This window comes from Papaver somniferum, chromosome 1, assembly GCF_003573695.1.
Source record: "Papaver somniferum cultivar HN1 chromosome 1, ASM357369v1, whole genome shotgun sequence".
NCBI classification, from domain to species: Eukaryota; Viridiplantae; Streptophyta; class Magnoliopsida; order Ranunculales; family Papaveraceae; genus Papaver; species Papaver somniferum.
The window spans coordinates 136,054,907-136,079,717 of NC_039358.1; the positions used below are offsets into that span (position 1 = coordinate 136,054,907).

The following is a 24,811-nucleotide window of genomic DNA, read 5'->3' on the forward strand; positions in this document are numbered from 1 at the left end:
CTCTGCAAAGTAGAGAATGATGTGAGAAATGCCGCAACTTCTTATCTTTTCATATTCCACATTTATCACACGTACTCTCTCTTCCATTTATTTCTTGACACGTCTTCTGTAACCGCTACCTTTCAACCGTTCACGTCTCTTCGTCTTAATGGTTTTTATTTCTTCGAGAAGTAAATTTTCTTTATATTCCCCCCCCCCCCCCCCCTTCTTTCCACTTTTCTTTTTACTTTATCTTCTATTTTTATTCTCTCATCTCTGCAACTCTGTCATTCTTCTGCAAATTCTGTTGCTGTAATTTTTTCTTCCTTCAATTCTTTTACTTTCCATATATTCCCATACTATGTATTTAAACATGGCTCCAAGTGGTCATAGGTATGAGAAGAATCTACAAGATGTCCAAAAAGATCTTGCTAATAAAGGTATTTCACTCTCCCCAATTCCTGGTGTGAATGCTAAATCAATTCTTTCTGTCAAGCTTTTCTCCAATCAAAATTGTGATGATCAATCAATCATAATTTCTCTAGGACAACTTCTCGCAGGTCTCCCTATTCCTCTTTATAACCCAGACATTCCTTTATTTTATGAGATTCTCGCTCATCCGAGATTTTCGCGAGCCATTTTCCAACTAAGTGGGGACTGCATCGGTCTGATGCTAGAGTTCGCTAATCGTGGTGCTGGTAGAGGATCTCTTTAATCCATAGAACTTAGAGATCCAAAATTCGCAGACCTAGAGATAGTTGCTGAGAAATATACAGTGGCGAATTTCTTTGAAAACTACGAACTTATCTCCATGAAGAAGGAGAATACTCGTTAGGGCATTCGATTAAGAAGAAAAGATAACATTGATGAAGCCAAAATTCTTATGCAAGATATTGATTGGAATTCTGGTAAAAATACAACTCCTTGCCAGTCCAAAGATGACAAATGGTGTGTCTTTCCTTTAATGCTAAAGGGTTCCTATATTGCTGGATCGAACATTCTTCCTGCGAATCTCGCTACATATCAACCTTGGGTCTTCTCCTGGCTCGAGAAAGAGAAAGAGGTATGTTTCTCTCCTTTAACTCATTTTATATTTATTTATTGATTTTTACTATTCTGTTCGCTAACTCTTGCGACATTTCGCAGATCCAAAAACTAAAGGATAGTTATAACAGGACTGGGAAATCTAGTACTCTATTAGCTCTGCGCTCATACACAGATGAGGTAAGAAACTTTCTCTTATGACTTTAAATAGTACTGTTACTTCCATGCTTCCATTTCTTATTTCTATCTGTGTGTGAAGGTTATTGCTGAAGTAGAAGAGTCTGTTGATGCTGCAAAGATTGGTGATAAGGGTAAAGGTACTCTTCGCAGGGAAAAATCAAGTGGTCCTCCTCCAAAGAAAAGAAAAGTTCGTTCTCCTTCTCCTTCAAATGCTCTTCCTAACGAAAGTTCTGAAAATGATAAGGGTGATGAGGATAACGATGATCTTGCTGCACCTGGAGATTCTCCACCTGAATCTTCTATGGCTAAGCTTTCTGGCCTCTTTTCTGATTCTCTACAAGGGATGGGAGATAGCCAATTCGCAAATACCTGCAAAGCTCTCGCTACTCTTTGTGATGTCCCTTTGCTGGATGGCGATAATTCTCTTCGCGGAGTTTCTAGATCCGTGACTCCCGACTTTTTGCATTCTCTCAATAGTCTGGTATACTTTTATCTTTTTACTTTTTCATTGCTATAACTCAAAATCTCTATCTATATTAATATTTTTATTTCTTTTCGTAGGCTGGAAAATATTCTTTTGCTATTGCCTCAGATCTGGAGAGAAGACGCGAAAATCTTGAAAAAAAAATCTTCAGTTTCGCAAAAAGAATGAAGAATTGGAAGCTGAAGTTAAAAGTCTTCGCGAGAAAAATAGACAATTAGAAATTGATTTTTCCTCGTATAAGAATAAAATTTCTAGTCTTCAACAAGCTTATAATCAGCTTTATGGTATATTACTTTTCTCTTTTCTCTTTATTCATTCATCTTGTTGTTTTATCTTATTTAAATAATCCTTTTTGCAGACATCTATGGTCTTTCTGATGAAGCCACCCTTCTTCGCTCATTTCCTAATGCCTTGGATAATGATACCCTTCTTGAACGTCTTAACAATTCCTTAAAAACAACAAATTAACTCGGTGTTAAGGCCACCCCAGCATGCACTCCAGAGACCTGATAGGGTTGAAAACACAGATTCTAACGACTCCACGGACTTGGACAACTCATCCTCGACCTTGGAAAGCTTCAAAGTTAACTCATTATAGTATTGTTCATTGAATTCATTCGAAGGGAAATATTTCTTGTGATCGCTCCACTCGGCCCTCTGACGATTATAGGACAATTGTAGCATCGATAACTGGGCTTGGGTCCACTCTAGGTCACTGGACAGCTTATCGAAACCCTTGGTCCTTTCAAGAAGATCTCGGTTGGACTGTCCGGCCACAACTTTTTCCCTCAAAATTCGTCGCCGATCTTCATGAAGATCTCGATTTTGAAGCCTAAGGGAACCATTTTGACTCTCCAGATTATCGACTAGTAACGTTTTATCACCATCAAGTCTTTGAAACATTCCCAAGCGAGCCCGTAAGTTATCTATCTCCTCGGGGACATACTCAAACAGGCGATATCTGTCCAATTCCTCTTGAAGTTGCTGGATCTCGGCTTCCTGTCGGTCTATCTTCCCATCCTTATTGTAAATTCGTTGTCGAATATTCTCCACAAGATCTTTCTCGATATCCCATTTTCTCTTCATAAGCCTATACTCCGAAGAAGCGTCTAGATCTATACTAGATATTTCGGCTAGAAGAAAAATAATTGACTCAGGACATTGGTACGAAGAACTCAATCAACACAACTATGTAAACAATATACCTTGTGCATCGGCAAGTTTGATCTCCAGATCACGAGATCGTTCCTTCTCCTGCTGAAGAGCAGCCTCCAACTTCCTAATCTATTGTCGGCGGAGTGCAGCCTCTAACCTCGACCGATTCAACGCCTACAAATTCCATCCCAAGACGAGATTAGTAAGGCCCGATAACATCAAAAGGAAGAGTTCAAATAAACCACTTACCAGATTATCAAAGACCGGCGCAATGTCATGATACAGGGGCACGGCAGCAATCATCTGCTCATCAGTATAGGAGCCAAACTCCTCCAAGTGTAATGTGCCAAGAGAATCACACATAGGGCCCGATATGGTAAAGGATGTCTGAACAACCGAGGGAGACCCAACATCCTTCTGGGGCAGCTTTTGGATCAATGTTTGGGTCGGCCCCTGAGCTCCAGGCTGCACGATAGGAGTCACAATAGCAGTTTCCACAGGAACCTCCCCTTCCTTCTGACCACCAGCATCCACATCAAACAGCTGCTCGTCCCCGAATATATCGTCATCATCATCTTGATCGGGGATGTCGATCACAACGTCCGAGCTTTTCAGCACCACTCCCTTCGCCGCCACCTTCCACTGAGGAGGATTACGCCTTGGAACCAAACCTTCACCACCAACAGTATCAGACCCTCCAACATCTTCATCCTCGCGCCTAGGGAATTTCTGCACAAGGTTCAGCGTCAGAACACGTGAAGGCAAAAAACAAGGGGAAAGTACATGTACTTAGAATAAAAGTTATATGTTTGTTACCTTCCATCTGGTCTTCCTCGACCCTTATGCCAGCGCTCCTCATCTTGGAAATAGAAGCCGATTTAGTAGACTCGCTCTGAGGCTTAACCTACGACAAGAAATTAATCAATACACTAAGCCGATACAGCAGTAATCAAAGAAAATGGAAAAAAAAACAACATACCCTGTCATCGTTAATCACCTAGAATGAATAAGGCTCCGCAGGAAACTGAGGAGGTGGGAAGCTACCATGCAAAATTTGGCCGCGAACAAGTAGTGGAACTCGGTCCCAGTATGGGTCATTGGTGTGGCGAGAACGCTTGTTGGAACCTCTCCCAAGGGGATCAGCATCTAGCATCAATCGTTCAACATCCTCAGGCATAGACTTCAGACGATGAGGGCTGGCAGCAAAAATAGCAAGGTCGCCATTGGTAGATGTCCCGCTCCGATAGTTCACAATGAAATTGGCAGAAGTATAATAGGGAGCATCTTCATGCCTATAGGTCAACCAATCTTCCATAGATCCATGACCCTCGCCTCGGTCTATCCACTCATTCATCAGGCGGAAAGTATTGCCATTCCATTAGGTCAAGGCCCGAGGCGGACGTAGCTGCGACAACACCTCATAGTAGAAAGGTCTAGCAAGGTTGTACAAAGGAAAGCGAAGACCGAGTTCTAATTGCCCACGAGTAAAGATGACTGCCTCGGATGACTGCTCATACCTATCGACATCGGACTTCCTCAACACACCCGTTTGGCCAGACACTAGGGTCACCTCGTAGTTTTGAAGACCAAATTCTTCCTTCAACTGTTCAATGAACTCATCATCAGACAAATCTTTAGAGGCCCTCTTATTAGACCTACATGAAAAAGAAGGAGAATCATCAGGGAAAAGGGAATTTATAGCGCGATAATCGTGATGGGAAGGACTCTCAAGACAAAACAGGGAATCAAGAGAAACAACATCGCCCTCGGAGAAGGTATCACTCACACACCTTTTTTCATTCATTGACAGAGAAGAAGTAGCCATGGAAGAAAGCGAACGGAGAGATACGAACATTGGTGAAGAGAGAAGCAAAAGGAAGAACTAACCACGACTGTCGCAAACCTCACCAACAAAAACAGCAAAGCCGAAGACTGAGAAGATAAAAGAATCACCAGAACTAATGGCGTCGGTAAAGTGGGAGTAAAAGAAAAAAGAAGAACAACACTTGGTTTCTCTGAAAAATGGCGAGCAAAGGAAAGAGAACATGAAGGTAGGTATTTATAGGGTGCAGCGCCTCAACCGACAGCAACGGTTACAAGTCATAAAGGGAGAATTAGTGTGAGACTGCATGGCGGAATTCTCGGCATGCTCGAGGACGTGGGAAGGTGGAGCGATTTTCTTTCCCTCGTGCCAAGCACACGAACGAAAGAAGGGGCATAAATATAGGTGTAGATAATCCACAGGTCTAGTGGCAAGATCCTAAGCTGTGATACACCAAAGAACAAAGAGCGGCGAAGCACAAGATAGATCCAAACGGCGCAAAGAGCGAGGTATCACGTGGGTCGGACGTGATGGCCCAATAGTTTTCAGATGTGACGTGACCCTTATCTTCTGACAGGTCGGGCGAACAATCAGAAAGCACTCGGTCAGACGAAGGAAGATGTTCAAACAAAGGAACGAGAAGAAAGAAGGGCGACATCGTGTTAACCAGACGGTTAAGACTCGGCCTCGGGTGAAGAAATATCGATCAAACCAGAAAGTCGGGCGAGCAGTGAAGGTCCGATAGGGAATAACTAAATTGATGTAATGTGACCAACATTGCAATTCTGTTGTATGTCGACCTTGGCCTATAAATATAAGGGCAGGTCGAGAGAAAGAGGCAGGTTAAGAAAGGAGAGAGGAACAAGTCATCATACTTGAGTTGTGAGAGATTCACCACTTGAGAGGGAGAGAACAACTTGTAATCAAATAAGAGCAATAATAACATTCATCCTTTCACCCCGTGGACGTAGGTAATCATACCGAACCACGTATATCCTTGTGTCTACATTTGTTGTGTATCTTCACTTTGTGTTAAATCATATTCTACTTCGTTGGATGTGGTGTGTGGTTTTATGCCACTACATTTTGGCGCCGACTAAGGGGAACGTCTAAGTTCTCTGGATACCTTGACTGCATGTGCCGACAGAGACGATCCAAAATCTCCTAAAAACACTTTGTGTGTTAGTTGATGCTATGGGATGAACTCTGCTCGGTGAAAGTCTATATATGATCGTTTGATTTGAAGTTTGTTGAGATAGTTAAGTTTTCGTTGTTAAGATCAAGTCGTTAGCAAACATTTTCAGTTGGGTCGATCCCGAACAGTCGACTAGTCTTGCTTGTAGGTGAGTCTGTTTTCGTGTCTTAACCTTCGTTTTCATAGTATTTTTCGCACTTGTCTTCGTATTTTGATCTTTTTTGTCTTGCGAGTTCAACAACGGAATACCCATAAACTCCCAAATAACATCTTTGATGTGTGGTTGAAGTTGCTTGAGGTTCCATATTGGCTGGGGAAAATGCCAAAACAACAGCACGGCGAGATTATTGGTCGCCGGTGAAGGAATCCAAGGAATCAAGGGAAGACATCCCTTTGTAGTTCCAAGGGAGTGAATAAGTTTTAGTCCAGTTTTTGCCGTGGCGTGCTGACCTCATAAAAGTACGAATTTGGACCTTTTACCCAAAGAGAACTAGGTACTAATGATTTGGAGTCTAGGGAATGTAGGACAAATTGTAGTTAATGCAGAGTCGTGGTACTGAAAGCGACATCGTGCAACTTTGAAAGCGACGTAGAATGATACCCGTCTAAAAGGAGACACTTAGAGTCTGAACAGGGCAAATTGGCGAGGTCAACATGGCAGAGTATAGGGAATCGTACTTTTGAAACTCAGTTTTAGTGTCAGTCACCTTTTTCTTCTAAAATTGTACGTACTATAGAAACTTTTCAAAAACAGGTCAAAGTAAGGTGTTGTCTGTTTTCACTGACGTAGGTAGGGACGACTCTCGGACTAACATCACACTGTGTCTGATGGCTAGCACGTCAGGGATGGGAAGAACTCTGAGGAACCGCACAGTCTCTAGTAACAGCATGCAAGGAGGAGTAACTGGGACGAGGCGAGGGAGTGACGGGCATCCACCACCAGAGGAATCACGAGCTGCTGCAAGGGGTATGCCAACTGTGGACGAGGAGATCGATCTGGGACGACACGATGACCCATCGCCTCTGGAACGAATCGCCTCGCCCCCAAGGAGGGATGATCAAATAGATGGACTTACCGCGTCAGACACGGAAGATGATGAGGAAGCATTAATCCTGCATGCTCAAAGACGAGACATCAGACGACAAGCTGAGTATCAAGAAGCCCTCGGGCGAGAGCAGGAACGACTAAGGCGAGTACAACTAGGACGAGAAACAACTATCGTAATCGATCCGACGACATCGACTCAGATACCCCCCACATCACCACCTCCACCACCTGTGATGACGACACCACCCCTGCCCATTTAGGCCATCCAAATGGTCACTTTATCCATGAGAGTACAGATCCAACACTACTCGCAATTCTAGAAAGTCAAAGAAGGCAAAAGGCGTCTTTAAGGAATCTTCAGCAGAGGAACCTAGCTCTAGAGTTCGAGAACTATCAGCTATGAAACTTAAGGTCGAGGTCTAGAGGATCTTCTAGCCGAGGGACATCAGGGCACCAAGGCCGAATCGGGCAGGTACCACCTGCAGTAGGACCAAGCAATTTCGGTCGATCAGGACCACCCCCCAACACCACCTATCGGAAGATACAGTCCACCCGAGGATTCATCGACACACGATGAAAGGCACGAGAGGAATAATCAATAGAGAAACACAAGGTCCGACAATGCGACTGAAGCCAAGCTAAGAGAGTTATAGGAAAAGATAAGGAAGTTGTCAGGAACCGGCGAAGAAGATAAGCTCGCCGAGGTCATAAGCGAGGCCGAGAGGACCCATTTCACCCAAGAGCTAGAACTAAGGGCCTTCCCACCTAAGTGCACGCTCCTCACCTTCCCATCAAGGTTCGACGGCACGTGAGACGCAGTTGAGCATTTGAAGATGTACACAATGTCCCTAATACAATGGAAAAACCATGAGGTGGTAATGTGCACCAGGAACAGTCGACAGTTATGAGACTCTAGTCGAAGCCTTCTTTGAAACATACATGCACAACAGCAGACCTCGGCCCAGGGTCAACAGGTTATTCACCTTGACCCGATGGTTCAGAGAACCTCTCAGATCATTGACCGACAGATGGAGAAATTTGTGTATAGAAATTGGGAAAGTACCAGTCGACCAGCAGATATTCGGGTTCGAAAACGCACTTGGGAGGTCGGATCCCATCTGGATAGCCATGTTTACTGAAAAACCACAGACATTGAAAGAAATGAGGAAAATACAAGAGAATTTCATCGCCCTAGAAGAAATTCAGGAGGAAACAAGGGATAGGGGAGTGCAAGAGGCTAGTGCGGCGCCCGAGTCGACATCGGTCGATGTTCAACGTCGGCCCGAGAAGAGACCGAGCCCAACAACGCGAGGAAATGGGAAGAAGGAATTGTTAGCTAAAGGAAAGAGGCCGAGGCACGAGGCGAGAACATACACCCCTTTGAATGATCCACTAGAAAAATCTTCAAAGAGGTCGAGAAAAGGAGTGACATCATATACCCAGCTTCAAGAGGGATACAGTTCGAGGAGACCAAAGATCACCCAGAGTATTGCCATTATCATCAATATCGAGGCCACTCTACAAATAACTGCCGAGAAGTAAAAGACATCGTGCAACATCTTATTCGAGACGGTTACCTGAGACAGTTCGTCCGACACCCATCCCAGATGACCGCAGCGCCCAATGCACCCGTCCACCAGGTCAGGATCGACAGATCCACGCAGTTTTTCAACACGATTTCGCATTCGGCCACTCAAACGTACAATCTGAATCCTGGAATCATATCTAAAAGCCACAAGAGGGATCTTAACGGGAAGGAAATTTTCAGTGTAGCAAAAGCTTTGCCGATGGAACCCTGGATGCTGCGACCCATCTTTTTCTCGGCTCAGGATGTCCCGATGAACGGCCAAGCTCACAGTGATCCCTTGGTTATCACCCTGCTGATTGAGGAATGTGGGGTAAGAAGGATACTAGTGGATAGTGGGAGCTCAGTCGAAGTACTCTTCTACGACACGTTCAAGAGGATGGAGTTGTTAGATGATATACTCGTCCCATCGACATATCGTATCTACGGTTTTAATAGGACCGTGACCATCCCAAAGGGCGAAGTAACCCTAAGGGTATCGGACGGAGGTGGTTACCTAGATACGTTAACTACATTCTGTGTGGTCGATGTCGCCTCGCCCTATGAAGCTATTATCGGGAGACCGTGGATCACGGGAATCAAAGGAGTGGCATCAACTTATCATCAGAGGCTACGATTCCCAACGTACAAGGGGATAGATGAGGTCGTAGGAGATTCACAATCAGCCCGATAGTGCATGCAGGTTGATGCCCAAATAAATGAGAAGCGGCGAGCACGACAAAGGAGAGAGAAGAACAAAGCTAAAGAAGCCAAAGCGGCAGAGGACTTGGAAAAAGTTATTTCGCAGGCGGTCATGGTATACGAAACACAAGGAAGTGAACCTTCATAGCAATTAAAGGAGACGACACCGATGAAGGAACCAAAACCAAACTTCTCGGCCGTAGAACCCACTCGGGAGATTAATTTGGGAACTATAGAAGAACCAAGGATAGTGAGGATCGGGTCGTTACTATCAGACGAGCAAACAAACCAGCTCGTGGAGGTGCTAAAGTAGAACATGGACGCGTTCACATGGGGCGTGCACGATATGGAGGGAATAGACCCGGAGGTATGCTGTCACCATTTAAAGATCGACCCAAGCTTCAAACCGGTCCGACAAAAGATGAGGCGAGTCGCGCCAGAATTACAGACGGCCGTCGAGAAGGAGCTAAAGAAGTAACAGGAATCGGGAATAATTAGGAAATCGCACTACCCAAAGTGGATATCTAACATGGTCGTGGTACCAAAGAGAAACGGAGGAGTTAGAATCTGCATCGACTTCAGCGACCTGAACAAAGCTTGTCCGAAGGACAGTTTCCCTCTCCCAAGTATCGATCAACTGGTGGAATCTATAGTGGGTACGAGGCGCTAACGTTGATGGACGGACCCTCCAACATCTTCATCCTCGCGCCTAGGGAATTTCAGCACAAGGTTCAGCGTCAGAACACGTGAAGGCAAAAAACAGGGGCAAGTACATGTACTTAGAATAAAAGCTATATGTTTGTCACCTTCCCCTGGTCTTCCTCGACCCTTGTGCCAGCGCTCCTCTTCTTGGAAATAGAAGCCGATTTAGTAGACTCGCTCTAGGGCTTAACCTACGACAAGAAAGTAATCAATACACTAAGCCGATACAGCAGGAATCAAAGAAAATGTAAAGAAAACAACGTACCCTGTCATCGTTAATCACCTAGAATGAATAAGGCTCCGCAGGAAACTGAGGAGGTGGGAAGCTACCATGCAAAATTTGGCCGCGAACAAGTAGTGGAACCCGGTCGCAGTATGGGTCATTGGTGTGGCGAGCACACTTGTTGGAACCTCTCCCAAGAGGATAAACATCCAGCATCAATCGTTCAACACCCTCAGGCATAGACTTCAGACGATGAGGGCTGGAAGCAAAACCAGCAAGGTCGCCATTGGTAGATGTCCCGCTCCGATATTTCACAATGAAATTGGCAGAAGTATAATTGGGAGCATATTCAGGACTATAGGTCGACCAATCGGACGTAGATCCATGACCCTTGCCTCCGTCTCTCCACTCATTCATCAGGCGGAAAGTGTTGCCATTCACTGGGTCAAGGCCCGAGGCGGACGCAGCTGTGATAACACCTCATAGTAGAAAGGGCTAGTAGGGTTGTACAAAGGAAAGCGAAGACCGAGTTCTAATTTCCCACGAGTAACGATGACTGCCTCGGATGACTGCTCATACCTATCGACATCGGACTTCCTCAACATACCCGTTTGGCCCGACACTAGGGTCACCTCGTAGTTTTGAAGACCAAATTCTTCCTTCAACTGTTCAATGAACTCATCATCAGACAAATCTTTAGAGGCCCTCTTATCATACCTACATGAAAAAGAACGAGAATCATCAGGGAAAAGGGAATTTATAGCGCGATAATCGTGATGGGAAGGACTCTCAAGCCAAAATAGGGAATCAAGAGAAACAACATCGCCCTCGGAGAAGGTATCACTCACACACCTTTTTCAGTCATTGACGGAGAAGAAGTAGCCATTGCAGAAAGCGAACGGAGAGATACAAACGTTGGTGAAGAGAGAAGCAAAAGGAAGAACTAACCATGACTGTCGCAAACCTCACCAACAAAAACAGCAAAGCCGAAGACGGAGAAGATAAGAGAATCACTGGAATTAATGGCGTCGGTAAAGTGGGAGGAAAAGAAAAAAGAAGAACAACACTTGGTTTCTCTGAAAAATGGCGAGCAAAGGAAAGAGAACATGAAGGTAGGTATTTATAGGGTGCAGCGCCTCAACCGACAGCAACGGTTACAAGTCATAAAGGGAGAATTAGTGGGAGACTGCATGGCGGAATTCTCGGCATGCTCGAGGACGTGGGAAGATGGAGCGATTTTCTTTCCCCCGTGCCAAGCACACGAGCGAAAAAAGGGGCATAAATGTAGGTGTAGATAATCCACAGGGCTAGGTGGCAAGATCCTAAGCTGTGATACACCAAAGAAAAAAGAGCGGCGAAGCACAAGATAGAACCAAACGGCACAAAGAGCGAGGTATCACGTGGGTCGGACGTGATGCCCAATAGTTGTCGGATGTGACGTGACCCTTATCCTCTGACAGGTCGGGCGAACAATCAGAAAGCACTCGGTCAGACGAAGGAAGATGGTCAAACAAAGGAACGAGAAGAAAGAAGGGCGACATCGTGTTAACCAGACGATTAAGACTCGACCTCAGGTGAAGAACTATCGGTCAAACCAGAAAGTCGGGCGAGCAGTGAAGGTCCGATAGGGAACAACTAAATTGATGTAATGTGACCAACATTGTAATTCTGTTGTATGTCGACCTTGGCCTATAAATATAAGGGCAGGTCGAGAGAGAGAGGCAGGTTAAGAAAGGAGAGAGGAACAAGTCATCATACTTGGGTTGTGAGAGCTTCACCACTTGAGAGGGAGAGAACAACTTGTAATCAAAGAAGAGCAATAATAACATTCATCATTTCACCCCGTCGACGTAGATAATCATACCGAACCACGTATATCCTTGTGTCTACATTTGTTGTGTATCTTCACTTTGTGTTAAATCATCTTCTACTTCGTTGGATGTGGTGTGTTGTTTTATGCCACTACTAGAAGTTTATAAAGATGTGTTGATTTCTATCATTTCCAGTACTAACACTCTACACCATTTGGTATTTAGAGTGGGTATCGATCCTTCAATCATGGTTCGTGGCAGAGGTCGTAGTGGTCCTCACGAAGTTTTGGTTGATGAGGTGATGGAGAGAACAAGGTATGTTGAACTCTCACGCGCGGTTGAGCAGCTCGCCGGTCAAATAGCTACTTTGCTGCAACGACATGAGCGCCGTCGTCTTCCTACGGATGAATCAGACACCGAAAGAACTGATGATGATGATACTGAAAAGCCCTTTGTTGAGCGTGTAAGGGAGAACTTGCATCATGAACGTGACTCTAAAAGTTGGGAATCAGCATTCAGCGTAGAGATTCCTGAGTTTCATGGTAGTGGATTGACGTCGGAAGATTGTATCGACTGGTTTTCTACCGTGGAAGAAGTGCTTGAGTTTAAGAGGGTACCTGTTGCTCGTGTGGTTCCTCTTGTTACTACCCGCTTTCGAGGAAGGATGCTGTTTGGTGGCGGCAATTTAAAGCAACACGCATTCAACAAGGTAAACCACCTATTTCATCTTGGGAAAGGCTTGAAAAGTGTATGCATACAACGTTTTTACCTTTTAACTATACTCGAGAGTTGTATATTCGTCTTCAAAATCTTCGCCAAGGTTCTCGTTCAATTGACGAGTATAGGAAAGAATTCTATGATTTGGTTACTCGGTCGGGAATTATAGAACCTGAAGAGCAACTAGTGTACCGCTACATAGGAGGTTTGCGTCAAAGTTTTCAATACACACTTAATTTATTTGATTATTATTCTGTTTCTGAAGTCCATCAACGTGTTTTTCGCTTGGAAAAACAATTTTCCCATAAGTATGTGACTGCGCAGTTAGCCGTCCTCCTATTGTCCCTTCACAGAATGCTTCCGCACAACAGGGTGTTAGTATACCACAAAAATCTGGTCAGAAGTGTTATCGTTGTGGTGATCCGGGTCATTTTGCGAATGACTGTCGTAGAGCCGGTAGACCTGGTAAAGCCTTACTAGTAGAAGTTGATGCAAATGATGATTCTTTTGCTGAGGCTGATGAAGATGAGCTAAATGAAGTATTTTTGCCTGGAGATCAAGGTGAATGCTTAATGGTTCTTCGTCGTTTCTTCCTCACCCAAAAAATTGCTGATGATGAGTCGTGGTTACGAAAGAATATATTTCAGACAACTTGTGTTGTGGGTGGTAAGATTTTTCGTATGATAATTGACTCTGAAAGTTGTGAGAATGTAGTATCTGACGAGGCTGTCCGTAAGTTGAAACTGCCAACTGAAAAACATCCCCAATCATATTCTCTTCATTGGATCAGTAAAGGTTCCGAGGTAACTATATCGAAACGTTGTCTTGTGAATTTTTCTATTCGGTCATTGTACCAAGATATTGTTTGGTGTGACGTTGTGACAATAGATGCTTGCCATCTCTTGTTGGGGAGACCATGGCAATTTGATAGGGACGTAAGTCATGATGGTAAAAAGAATTCATACTCTTTCACATTTAATACTACTCATATAACATTAATTCCATCAAAAGAGTTGGTTCCTTCCACTCTCTCTACTGTTGCTTCAAATTTGCTTTCCTGGCGTGATTTGAAACTGAGATGCTATATGTTGGCATGGTATTTTTACTGTCGTCGATTCCTAAGGCTAATTCAAGTAGTTTGGAAGTTCCTTCTTGTGTTCAGGGGTTATTGGAAGACTTCGCAGACATATTTCCAGTGGACCTTCAGGACGGGCTACCTCCTTCTCGAGATATCCATCATCGAATAGATTTTTTTCCTGGTTCGGTTCTTCCTAATCGTCCGCACTATCGTATGAGCCCTAAAGAGCATGCCGAACTGCAACGTCAAGTGGGGGAACTATTAGAGAAGGGTCTTATTAGGGAAAGTCTCAGTCCATGTGTTGTTCCGGATTTATTAATCCCTAAGAAAGATGGTACTTGGCGCATGTGTGTGGATAGTCGTGTTGTTAATAAGATTACGGTAAAGTATCGCTTCCCCATTCCTCGCCTAGATGATTTATTAGATCAGTTGCACGATGCTACTATTTTTAGCAAACTGGATTTAAGAAGTGATTATCATCAGATCCGTATTCGCCCGGGTGATGAGTGGAAAACCGCTTTTAAAATTAGGGAAGGCATATATGAATGGCTAGTAATGCTGCTCGGTCTCTCCAATGCTAATTTATAGCACTGACTTGAAACGATATAAATCAACACATCTTTATAACATTCTCAATAGGAAGTGATTTTATTAATCTCTGATTCAATGCCCTGACAATCAAAAGACGCGGCCTTTATAAAGGCTTACAAACTGAATTGTCAGACCTAGAAAATAAAGGAAGATCACTACAAAATCTAAACAAATAAATAGGAAATCTCAGCAAAATCAAAAGAATCCGATATCATGCCAAAAAGTTGGGTGATACCTCTTATTTCCTAACATAATTATCTTAAACTAACCAAACTCAGAAAAGTACCCATATTTGGTTAATGAATACGGTTGCGTCGGTCTCTTTCTTCCAAGTCGGATTCAGCCAGGTCTTGTACTACATTAGTTATGCCCCGCATGAAAAACTACTACTCTCTTACACGCCACTCGAGAAATCAAACTTTCAAAGTTTTCGAACCAATTCGATTTTTACCAAGCAAACTTTTATTGACTTATGCCAAACTGTTTTATGAGTATGTAAACTCTGCTTTCATTCCAAGGGTCATGATATCCGTCAAAACTGCTGTATAATTTTAGATATCATTGGTAACCATCCAAATGATATGAATAATCTTGTGCAGGTGATAATTATCTCCAAGCGAACACCAAAACTCGAAGAGTAAGATTCTACTGAACAGATACCTCGTTTAAGAATCATCTAATTGTCAGGATAGTTCTAGATACAGACCACTATTACAGAAACAATCTTCCGAGTAGCCACCAAGGTGGTGGGGTGCTACATAAGCTTGATAATTACCGTATTATAAGCTATAAGTGTAACCCTGTGACTGTGACACAATTCTCTTTAACAAACTCACCGAAATAGCCACGTAACTTCGAGAGAAGAGGTGCCCCTCACAAAGAGGGGCGCAATGACCAGGCCTGAGCGACAGTTTTCCGCAAAGACGCTAGAGATGGGGCAGAGAGGAACAATAGAAAATAGCAAGTCCCAACCTGCACAAGGAAGAAAAGAAGGGAAATGAAGCACAATAACAACCCATGCACATTTGCAACCGCCAACAGACGAAGATTCTTTGCACGTTTGTGAAGGAAAAAACTGTGTAATTATTTAGTGAGTGAAGGTCAAGTTAGTAACTTAAACCCTTGTCGCTTTGTCGGTGGTCTTATAACAAGAGTCTCATTAAGTTTTTTTATTAATAACAGCTGATCAACTATTAGTGCGCTGGGGTGCACAATGCGCCACCCTCTAATTCCCTTCCACGTAGAACAATCTATGACGTGTAAGTATCTAAACAAGATGGGTTCCACTACGCACCCCTGCTTATGTTACCATCAATCTCAGTAGTTTAATCATATCATTAATCTGACACAAATCTCTAGGGAAAGAATAGAATAGAAGAGAAATTGGATACAGAAGTCAGAAAAAGATTAAACAAAAGAGAAGCAATCTAAATATAGTGAGAGTGAGTTAGTGAGTGAGAGACAGAGAGATCGAAAATGCGGAGTAGTTTCTGAGCTGAATTTGATCTCAACATTCACAAGGTAAATAAAAACTTCTTTCTGGTTAAAACCCTAGTTGTTTTTCTATTCGGAAACTTGTTTTGAATCTCATTTTTCATTTTCAAATTGATTTCCTGAACGCATTTGATTCACTGAGAGAAAATGCATGTTTATTTATTGATAAGTAGCCTTTTGGGTCTGCAATATCGTTTTGGAAATTTGGAATTCGGCTAGTATTGGTTTAATTTCGTATTTGTTGATGTTGTTATGTTGCAGTGGAGGTAAATCTAGAAACTTGTAGGGTTTCCTAGAGGGTGGAAATGTTAGGTCGTTCATCATTCTCCAGATCCGGAAGTTTCCGGCCGGAAAATCTAGGTCAAAATGCCCTTGCCATGATTGGAAACCTATGTTTTACATTATTTGTACTTGGAGTGGTAATCTTCACTATCATTGCAGCTACATACCAACCCGAAGATCCTCTTTTTCATCCATCAACTAAAATTACAAATTTTCTTGTATCTGATTCCAATGCCACTTTTATGTCTGATAATACTGTTGCCAAGACGGGTGAAGATTTGGTGCCTTTTAATCAGACTGACTTAACTGGGGTCTTAAATGTTACCGATGTTTCTGTAACTGCTCCTGCGAAAGAAGATACTGTTGAATGTGAAGGTGATATCAATACACCAATTGATTGTAAGGACCCAGACATTTTTCATCTAATGATGACTTATGCCATAGAGTATTTTAAGGATATTCACTTTTACCGGTTCGGGAAGCCTGTTGCTGGATCAAACTCAACTACTTGTGACATGGCGTGGAGATTTAGACCCAAGGATGGAAAAGCAGCTGGTTTTTATAAGGATTATCGTAGGTTCGTTATTCTGCGGAGTGAGAATTGTAATTTCACTGTGACTGGGGTTGGAGAATATCATACAGGAGTAAACGCAAGGAAGAAGAAGAGGAACCAAAAAGGTGGCTTTGAGAAGAACAAACCTGGCAAAGGTAATACGGCTATTGCTGCTCTGCCTGTTTTTGGTGAAGATGTAAATGATGCACTTCCAGTGGTCGAATCTGAAGGCTCATTCAGACGCGGGAAGTACTTGATTTACTCTGGTGGTGGAGATAGATGCAAGAATATGAACCACTACCTATGGAGTTTGTTGTGTGCTCTGGGTGAAGCTCAATATTTGAATCGTACATTGGTCATGGATCTGACTATATGTTTGTCTTCGATCTATACTTCATCAAATCAGGACGAAGAGGGGAAAGATTTCAGGTTTTATTTCGATTTTGAGCATTTGAAAGAGTCTGCTTCTGTATTGGACCAAAATCAGTTCTGGACTGACTGGACTAAATGGCAGAAGAAAGATCATATGGGCCTTCATCTTGTGGAGGATTTCAGGGTCACGCCAGTGAAGCTGTCTGACGTAAAGGATTCCTTGATTATGAGGAAGTTTGGGTCAGTGGAGCCGGACAATTACTGGTACAGGGTGTGTGAAGGGGAAACTGAGTCAGTTATCCAACGGCCATGGCACTTGATATGGAAATCTAAACGGTTGATGGAGATAGTTTCCGAGATTACATCTAAGATGAACTGGGATTTCGACTCTGTTCATGTTGAAAGAGGTGAGAAGGCGAAAAACACACAGCTCTGGCCTAACTTGGCGAGTGATACTTCACCTGAATCACTTATGTCGTCACTGAGGGACAAAATTGAGGACGGGAGGAACCTTTATATCGCAACAAATGAACCAGAGACTTCATTCTTCGACCCATTGAAGGACAAGTACACTACTCATTTCCTTGACGACTATAAGGGTCTTTGGGACGAGAACAGTGAGTGGTACTCAGAGACCACGAAGCTCAATGGTGGGAATCCAGTGGATTTTGATGGATATATGAGAGTGTCGGTTGACACCGAAGTGTTCTTGAGAGGGAAAAAACAGATTGAAACTTTCAATGATCTCACTTCCGATTGCAAAGACGGTGTTTACACCTGTAGCGCATCTACTTGATTGATCTGTTGACACCCCTTTACTTTCTGGGAGGAGGATAACCAATGCTAAACTGAGGTATGGAGTTTTACTCTTTTTTTTGAAATTGGTTGCTTCTTCTCGTCGTCTATCTCTAGTAGCGATTGTCTTGCAAGTTAACGAAAATACATCAAATCCTCATTGTTAGGATTTTGATGTTCTGTACTAGTATTAGTAGTAGTGGTAGTTGTAGTAGTATTATCATTGTATTTACAGTTAATTTATTAAATTTTGATTGATTATAAACATCATAAAACAGATTGACATTTGCAATCACTGTGTACCCTACACTACTTGCCCTACATTCTATGCTTTAACTGTTGAATTTATTTAAGTGCTGGATGAATGCATAGAAACTTTAAAAACCAGCATCGGAAATTTGTGTCTCGCTATTACCTTCTCAATTAATTAATAGGATTGAGACACTCACAAGTGTACTTTTCCGGGTGAAAGAGGTGACTATACCTTCTCCACTAATAGGATTATGACATCCTCACTTTCCAGGGGGAAGTGATGATTTTTCTGTGTTGGTGATCAATCAACTTGAGTCAGTAGCTTGTTTTTCCCTTCAAAATTTCCTGTTTTAACAGCTAATAAGAATTTTTCCCTTCTGGCAATGGGATTGCTATCACAGATTGTGAATAAAGTTTGATTACTTTCCATCTCCCATGTTGCGACATCCATAAAGTACCCATGTGTTCATTGAGTTACCGCCAACACCATGAACATGTTCATGACTCAGATGAGCACAGCAGAAAGCATTACTTCTTGTAGATTGTTGTTTCCCCTTTTTCTTTCGGATCTCAAGAACAGTAGCTATTACAAGTCCCAAAAACACAAAAAGATGGAAATGCGTGATGAATGTGGGGGTCGGTAATGTTTTCAGGTTTTCGTATTGCCAATGGATTGCTTCAAGCAAAAACGAAATGCCTAAGTTGTAGATATATTATGCCACGTGAAGATTGGTATATTATGGAATACTGACACAGAAGATTAGGACTCGTATCCGAATTCGTATCGGATAAGCAATAATAAATAATTGGGATAAATTGTCAAATGTAACGAGTGCTAATATCTGGCTATCAGTCGCCAATTCGCCATTCACCAACTTAGAAAACAAATGGGTTACTGGTACAAAATGAGCCTACGTCAACAGCACTAAGCCTTCACCAACGGTGGCAACGTGCAGTCGTGCACTGATGTTTTCCTTGGAAATTTACGGCAGTGCCATAATTTGGAACCGAAAATCGTGAGCATCACGATTCACGCATATAAGGTAACTTACCCGATCCGAAGGCGCTTTCCAGCGCCCAGGTGTTTTTTGTTTTCTTCTTGTTAACTGGCAAGGGTAATAGGGTAATACTGTAAGAAGGAATAACAATCGAAAGAGTGTGTTGCGTAGAATTAGGTAGCCAACCATATCGTGGTGACCTCCATAACTTCCACATCCATCAAATTTTTTAAATAAAGGAGAATACATACGTACATATCAGAATACCTATTATTTCATTTACAGTTGCAAGCGAATTTCCATTTTTTCACTGTTCACTAATGTCTTAGATGTTTGTTGCTTAGCTCTTCGCAACTTTCATCCTCGGATAGGGATTAAGGTATGTGTTGCACTTGCAAACTACAAATCATTTCCTTTGCTTGTTTGTAAAACAAATCATGGGATTAGAAGAAGAAGCAGTAGTGAAGTTAGGCAAACAGTTAGTAGTTCCCACGATTCCCTTTGTCTTTAAGCAAAGTTGTTAGATTTTTGGTCACCATCTTAAAACGCTACTTCACCAATCTTCCTTCTTCTTCAACTTATCTTTGTGTTTTTCTCCAACTGCTACTTGTTCCTCTTCTTCCATTCCATATTTATTCTTCAAATTTCACAGTTTCTTATCACGCCATAATCTTTTTCGATAGACACGCCTATTTGGAACTTGGTGTTCTTGGCAGTTTTTTTAGTTGAAAAGTTAGGAGAACTCCAAACCATATTTTCAAGGTTGACGAGTTTTTCTTGTTATTCAACGTTTGCACAAGGGAATAAAGGTCTTGTGTTTGCCGGTCAATACTCGCCGCCCTTTACTTACATTCAAATTCATTCTCTCTTTATCCTCGATGAATACGCGGTATTATTTTCCACCGGATTCTTTGTATGCTTCAGGTATTCCAGTATCATTCTCGTCGGATTATCTACCAGGAGAAGCTCGTACTTCTGTAAGCATTCGAAATGGATCAACCCGTGTCGCCCCATCAACTTTCTTGGTTAGAACAGCTATGAGGGTATCTAGAGCAAGGTGGTTCGGATTCTTGAGAAGAGTTTTTCATTACCAGAAAGGTTCAAGATCTGACCTGGGATCCAATCCTTTCAACTCTGCACGCTGGATTGCTTTGGAGTTTCTAGTTTTAGTTGCTCAAATTAGCATGATAACAATCACTCTGTCGAATACCAAACAGGAGAAACCAGTCTGGCCACTTCGGATATGGATTGTTGGGTACGTCGTCGGATGTCTCCTCAGTATACCATTGCTGTTCTGGCGTTATCGACATCGTTTTGTGGCCCAAGGAGGCCGCATTTCTGAAGCAGAACAGAGGAGCAATGAAGATTCCAGGTATTTAGCTATACTTGTATTTCTGTTTCATCGCCGTCTACCATTTCATTATTGATTTCTAATCAGAAATCAGTGTTTTCTGTAACAGGAGCTCTCATTTAATGAACAAGTCCCGAACTTTTCTCGAGCTGTTTTTTGCAATATGGTTTGTGATGGGAAATGTTTGGGTCTTAGATAATCGATTTGGATCCTTCAACTGAGCTCCAACGCTCCACATTCTCTGTATTTCTATACTTGCTTGGAACGCAGTAACCTACTCATTTCCATTTTTATTGTTTCTGTTCCTCTGCTGCTGTGTCCCATTGATGAGCAATTTTCTTGGGTAGAACATGAACATGGGGTCTTTCGATAAAGGAGCATCTGATGATCAGATTTCTAGGTTGCCTAGTTGGAAGTATAAAGAAGTTGATGATAACTTAGAACTTGGTGATGATGATGTTCATTTCAGCTCAGACCATGAAGATGAATGCTGTATTTGCCTTGCCAAATACAGAGAAAAGGAAGACGTTAGACAGCTACCTTGTAATCATCTGTTTCACCAGAAGTGCGTGGATCAGTGGCTCAAAATTTTATCTTGTTGCCCTCTCTGTAAACAAGAACTAGAAAGAGAATAAATAGCAACTAGGAAACTTGCAAAAAGAATCTTTTGCCAAGAATTTGTTGTTGATAGTTTACAGATTTACAAGGTTATTTGAGTGGGTTGTCCATTGTACAGTTGCTATCCCCAATAACCATGACTGTTGTTTTAAGTTTTTTGCCTACCAATACAGAGTTTCTGAGTGGTTTATAATGACGATATTCATGGAAACAGAGGGACTACTTCATGGTAATTAGGTACTAGAAGAAACAATGGCATTTATAAACATTGTTAAAAAAAACACAGTTGGATTGTCAGGTTACTGTTGTTATGGTTTGGATATGCAATGTGTGGCTTCAGTTCAGGTAAAACACATTCATTCATAAAATGCTTATCCAACACAAACAATGATAACGCAATTTCAAAACCACGAAAGGTAATAGTTTTAGGACCTGAGATAGTACACATCGCAAACACTATAATATTACTAGCGCAAATAGAAATATGTTGAATTGTCACTAAGTAACACAAAACTGTGACAACACACAAACAGAGTTGAGGAAGCAACAAACTAAATGACACAGAACCGATAAATAAACCAGGACTCACCTTGGCACTTGACAGCAGCAGCTCAAACTTATCCTTCCAACATGTCACCATCTTCATCGTTTTCATTATCTCCGTCCATATCATCTCCTTTCCTTAACCGTCCACAAACATTGCATTCCAAAACATCAGATGGTGAGCCGTCCTGTGAAGGTGGTAATGGAGCCAACGTTCCCCCACAATTATCTCCATCACAAACATATTTCACAAAGAAATAAGCGTGGGGAAAGTCATTATCTGCTTCGTTTGCATCTTCATCAGAACCTTCCATAGCTTCATCGTTATCAGGTTCCATTCCAGTACCACTATTATCATCTTCCTCTTTCCAATTAACCTCGACTTTACATCTATCACAGTCACATTCAAAACCATAATCATCCTTCAACCTTGTTTGCCTCTCTAGATAATTCCAAGTTACTGGGAAGTAACTCAGACATATTTCCCTTCCCTCAGGAACATCATGAATGACTCTAATAATGATATCGGTATTATTAGTTATGTTATCAGGCACAGCACTGCCACCACTATTCCTACTGTCGACATAATCAAATCTACAAGCATTCGGAAGACAATCATGATTGAAGAACGACGCTTTAGGATAAATACCATACGCTCTCACAGTTCTCTCACTGTTGCTATTGTCGTCCATCAATCCGAATGCATTTTGCTTATCTTTGGCAAGCAATGCAGCAGTTAGTTCAGGAGAGAATCCAAAACCAGACTGAGGAGGTGAAAGTGAAGCAATAAATGAATGGAGAGCCTGAGTTTGCAGGTTTGGAATTGAAGGGGCTTCTCCTTGAAGAGATAATAATAACTGAAAATTAGATGGCGAGGTCACTGCAAGATTGTAAGCGGAAACAAGGAAACGAGCTTGAATTTGAGTATCAGGATCTTGGAGGAAAGGGAGATTGGGACTAGAGTAACGGATATAGTTTAGAGCTTGACAAACCCAAGTAGAATGAGACCCAGATAAAGCAGAATTTTGACAATTAGGGTTACAAAAGAGAGCATGATGTGAGCATGAAGGACATGAATTCAAATTATTGGAATTAGTAGTGTTAACACGCAATATTTTGAAGCAATTAGAACAGAAATTTGAGAATTCACCATTTTTGGAGGGAGTTGTTGCTGGGTAGAGAAGGATTGGTGAGTCTTGAAGAACTACTTGACCTGCTTTCAAGGGTTGAGTTGAAACTAGAGATCTTCCTCTTCCATGAATCTCTGTAATTTTGAGGAGCATTGAGTTATTTGTTGGATTGGACATAGTGATTCTCCGGGAAATGGTATATTTGCTGAAACAGTGAGAGGATTTTAGGGTTTCCTATTTTAGAGAGAAGTAATGGTTTAGGGTTTTAGAAGTGGGAGGAGTGAGAGAAGTGGAATGTGCCCAGAGAAAGGGAAGGTATCAGAAACACGCACTGCCAAATTGTGTTCCCATGGCGCATGCCAAAAATACGTAGAAATTAACGTTTAATCGCACATTCCAGCGTTCTCAGACCTAGTACTCCCTAATCCAAAAAAAACCCGGGTAAATAGTTTGGTCCAAAATTTTAACGAGTTGGTCCAAACTCGTAACGATTCAAACTAATTCGGTACCATAATTACCCTTTCGTACGAGAATGAGTTTTTAATTCTTAGATATCAAATTCAAATCAGGAGAGAGACAGAGAGATATTTTGAGGCGATTTCTTGGTTTCAATCGTTTCTTCATTAGATTTTGATCTCAGGTTAGAGACCTCGGATTTCAATCTCATCTTTTGTTCGATTTTGTTTGTTTCTTCGATGATGTGTTTTTGATTATTTATTTTTTGAGTGCATGAGATGAAATCGATTTTGTCTTTCATCTTGCTTTCGATCTTTTGAATTCTGTTTTTGGTATTGATTTGTTATTTGTTAGGTTTTGATTCTCATGAAACTCTTTTGATTTATGTTTTTCATTTTGATCTTTCATTTGATTTGTTTTTGGATGTATGATATGAAATCTATTCGATCTTTGATTTTTTGATTTTCATTTCTTCATCTATGTGTTTTATTAATGGTTATCCATGGTTTACATCGGTAGAATAATTGATTTCTTTTATTTTTTGACTATGCAGAATGTGTACTTTCTTGTACATTGTATATGTTTCAATTTATTGTGATTTAAGGTTGATTCGAAAAATTAATTCTCTGATAAATTTAAATATGATTCAGAACTTTAGATGTTACATCTTTGTGTTACTGGATCCTACTACAAGTTAACTTCGGTCTGGAATGTAGTTGAGCCCTAACCAAGTCTCACACTGATTAAGGTATAGTAGCGTTCCTTACGCCTCTGAATCCCAACATGACTCTACGCACTTGATTTTCTTAGCTGATCTCACTCACAACTAAGAGTTGCTACGACCCAAAGTCGAAGACTTTATAAACAAATCAATCTCCCACAGAAAAGTCTATTCTGATAGATAAATATGTCTCCCAAAGAAATACCTATGAAGTTTTGTTCCGTCTTTTGATAAATCAAGGTGAACATGAACCAATTGATAATCTGGTCTTATATTCCCGAAGAACAACACCTAATGGTAATAGAACAAGTTATTGTGGAATCACAAAGAATGAGACGAAGAGCTTTGTGATTACTTTTTATATTTTACCTATCGGAGATAAATCTCGAGAAAATCTTAGAGAAGATATTACTCAATACTATAGAACAAGTAAGATCATAATATGCAACTACAGAGAAAATGGTTAGATCTGGCTTCTTTAAGTTGTTAACCTATAAACTTTTTTAAAAACACCTAGGTTAGAGGAGAATCGACTCTAGTCGCAACTATTATCACACATAAGTGTGGGGATTAGGTTTTCTAGTTGCTAGAGTTCTCCCTTATATAGTCTTCAAATCAGGGTTTGATAGCTTAGAAACAACGCAATCAATATTCACCGTTAGGTGAAAACCTGATTTAAGATTCAAGCTAAGTTTGCTAAAAACCTGTTAGAGCATAGCTCGGTTGAACCTATCAAGCGGTGGTATGTCAAGTTACCCTGTCATATGTGGAGCAGGGTGGTCGCTTCACCATTGTTTTTCCTAAAAGCACTTTACTATATTCTCTGAAGGAACCTAATTCAAGTCTAAGTGAGACAAAACTCATTTAAAGAGTCATTTGATTATGTATTAGAGTCAACTTCGTATAGGTTAGCTTGAAAGTATTAGGATATGAGACATTACAAGTATTGCG

The 24,811-nt window shown here is 41.7% G+C and overlaps 3 protein-coding genes and 1 pseudogene across 3 annotated transcripts; 3 read left to right on the forward strand and 1 right to left on the reverse strand.

Annotated features, from left to right (window-relative positions):
* Window positions 1–11,047: 11,047 nt before the first annotated feature.
* On the forward strand, window positions 11,048–14,292 carry LOC113351126. Its single transcript, XM_026595179.1, has 4 exons — window positions 11,048–11,210; window positions 12,137–12,618; window positions 12,980–13,561; window positions 13,789–14,292. Exons 1-4 carry the CDS (start codon window positions 11,048–11,050, stop codon window positions 14,290–14,292), a joined length of 1,731 nt encoding a protein of 576 aa, XP_026450964.1.
* A 1,331-nt stretch (window positions 14,293–15,623) lies between these two features.
* LOC113301832 lies at window positions 15,624–18,086 on the forward strand. Its single transcript, XM_026550664.1, has 2 exons — window positions 15,624–15,816; window positions 16,051–18,086. Exon 2 carries the CDS (start codon window positions 16,095–16,097, stop codon window positions 17,790–17,792), a length of 1,698 nt encoding a protein of 565 aa, XP_026406449.1. The 5' UTR covers window positions 15,624–15,816; window positions 16,051–16,094; the 3' UTR covers window positions 17,793–18,086.
* A 1,261-nt stretch (window positions 18,087–19,347) lies between these two features.
* Window positions 19,348–21,209, forward strand: LOC113301845 (annotated as a pseudogene).
* A 141-nt stretch (window positions 21,210–21,350) lies between these two features.
* LOC113301842 (histone-lysine N-methyltransferase ASHR2) lies at window positions 21,351–23,017 on the reverse strand. The gene has a single exon (XM_026550674.1). The coding sequence runs from the start codon at window positions 22,858–22,860 to the stop codon at window positions 21,628–21,630; it is 1,233 nt and encodes a 410-aa protein (XP_026406459.1). The 5' UTR covers window positions 22,861–23,017; the 3' UTR covers window positions 21,351–21,627.
* Between the last annotated feature and the right edge of the window lie 1,794 nt (window positions 23,018–24,811).

Coding starts and splice junctions, on each gene's coding strand:
- LOC113351126 (XM_026595179.1), top strand. CDS start 11,048: ATGACTGTCGCAAACCTCACCAACAAAAACAGCAAAGCCGAAGACGGA. Junction 11,211..12,136: donor AAAGGAAAGAGAACATGAAG/GTAGGTATTTAT, acceptor TGGTATTTAGAG/TGGGTATCGATCCTTCAATC. Junction 13,562..13,788: donor CATGGCAATTTGATAGGGAC/GTAAGTCATGAT, acceptor TCTTGTGTTCAG/GGGTTATTGGAAGACTTCGC.
- LOC113301832 (XM_026550664.1), top strand. CDS start 16,095: ATGTTAGGTCGTTCATCATTCTCCAGATCCGGAAGTTTCCGGCCGGAA.
- LOC113301842 (XM_026550674.1), bottom strand. CDS start 22,860: ATGTCCAATCCAACAAATAACTCAATGCTCCTCAAAATTACAGAGATT.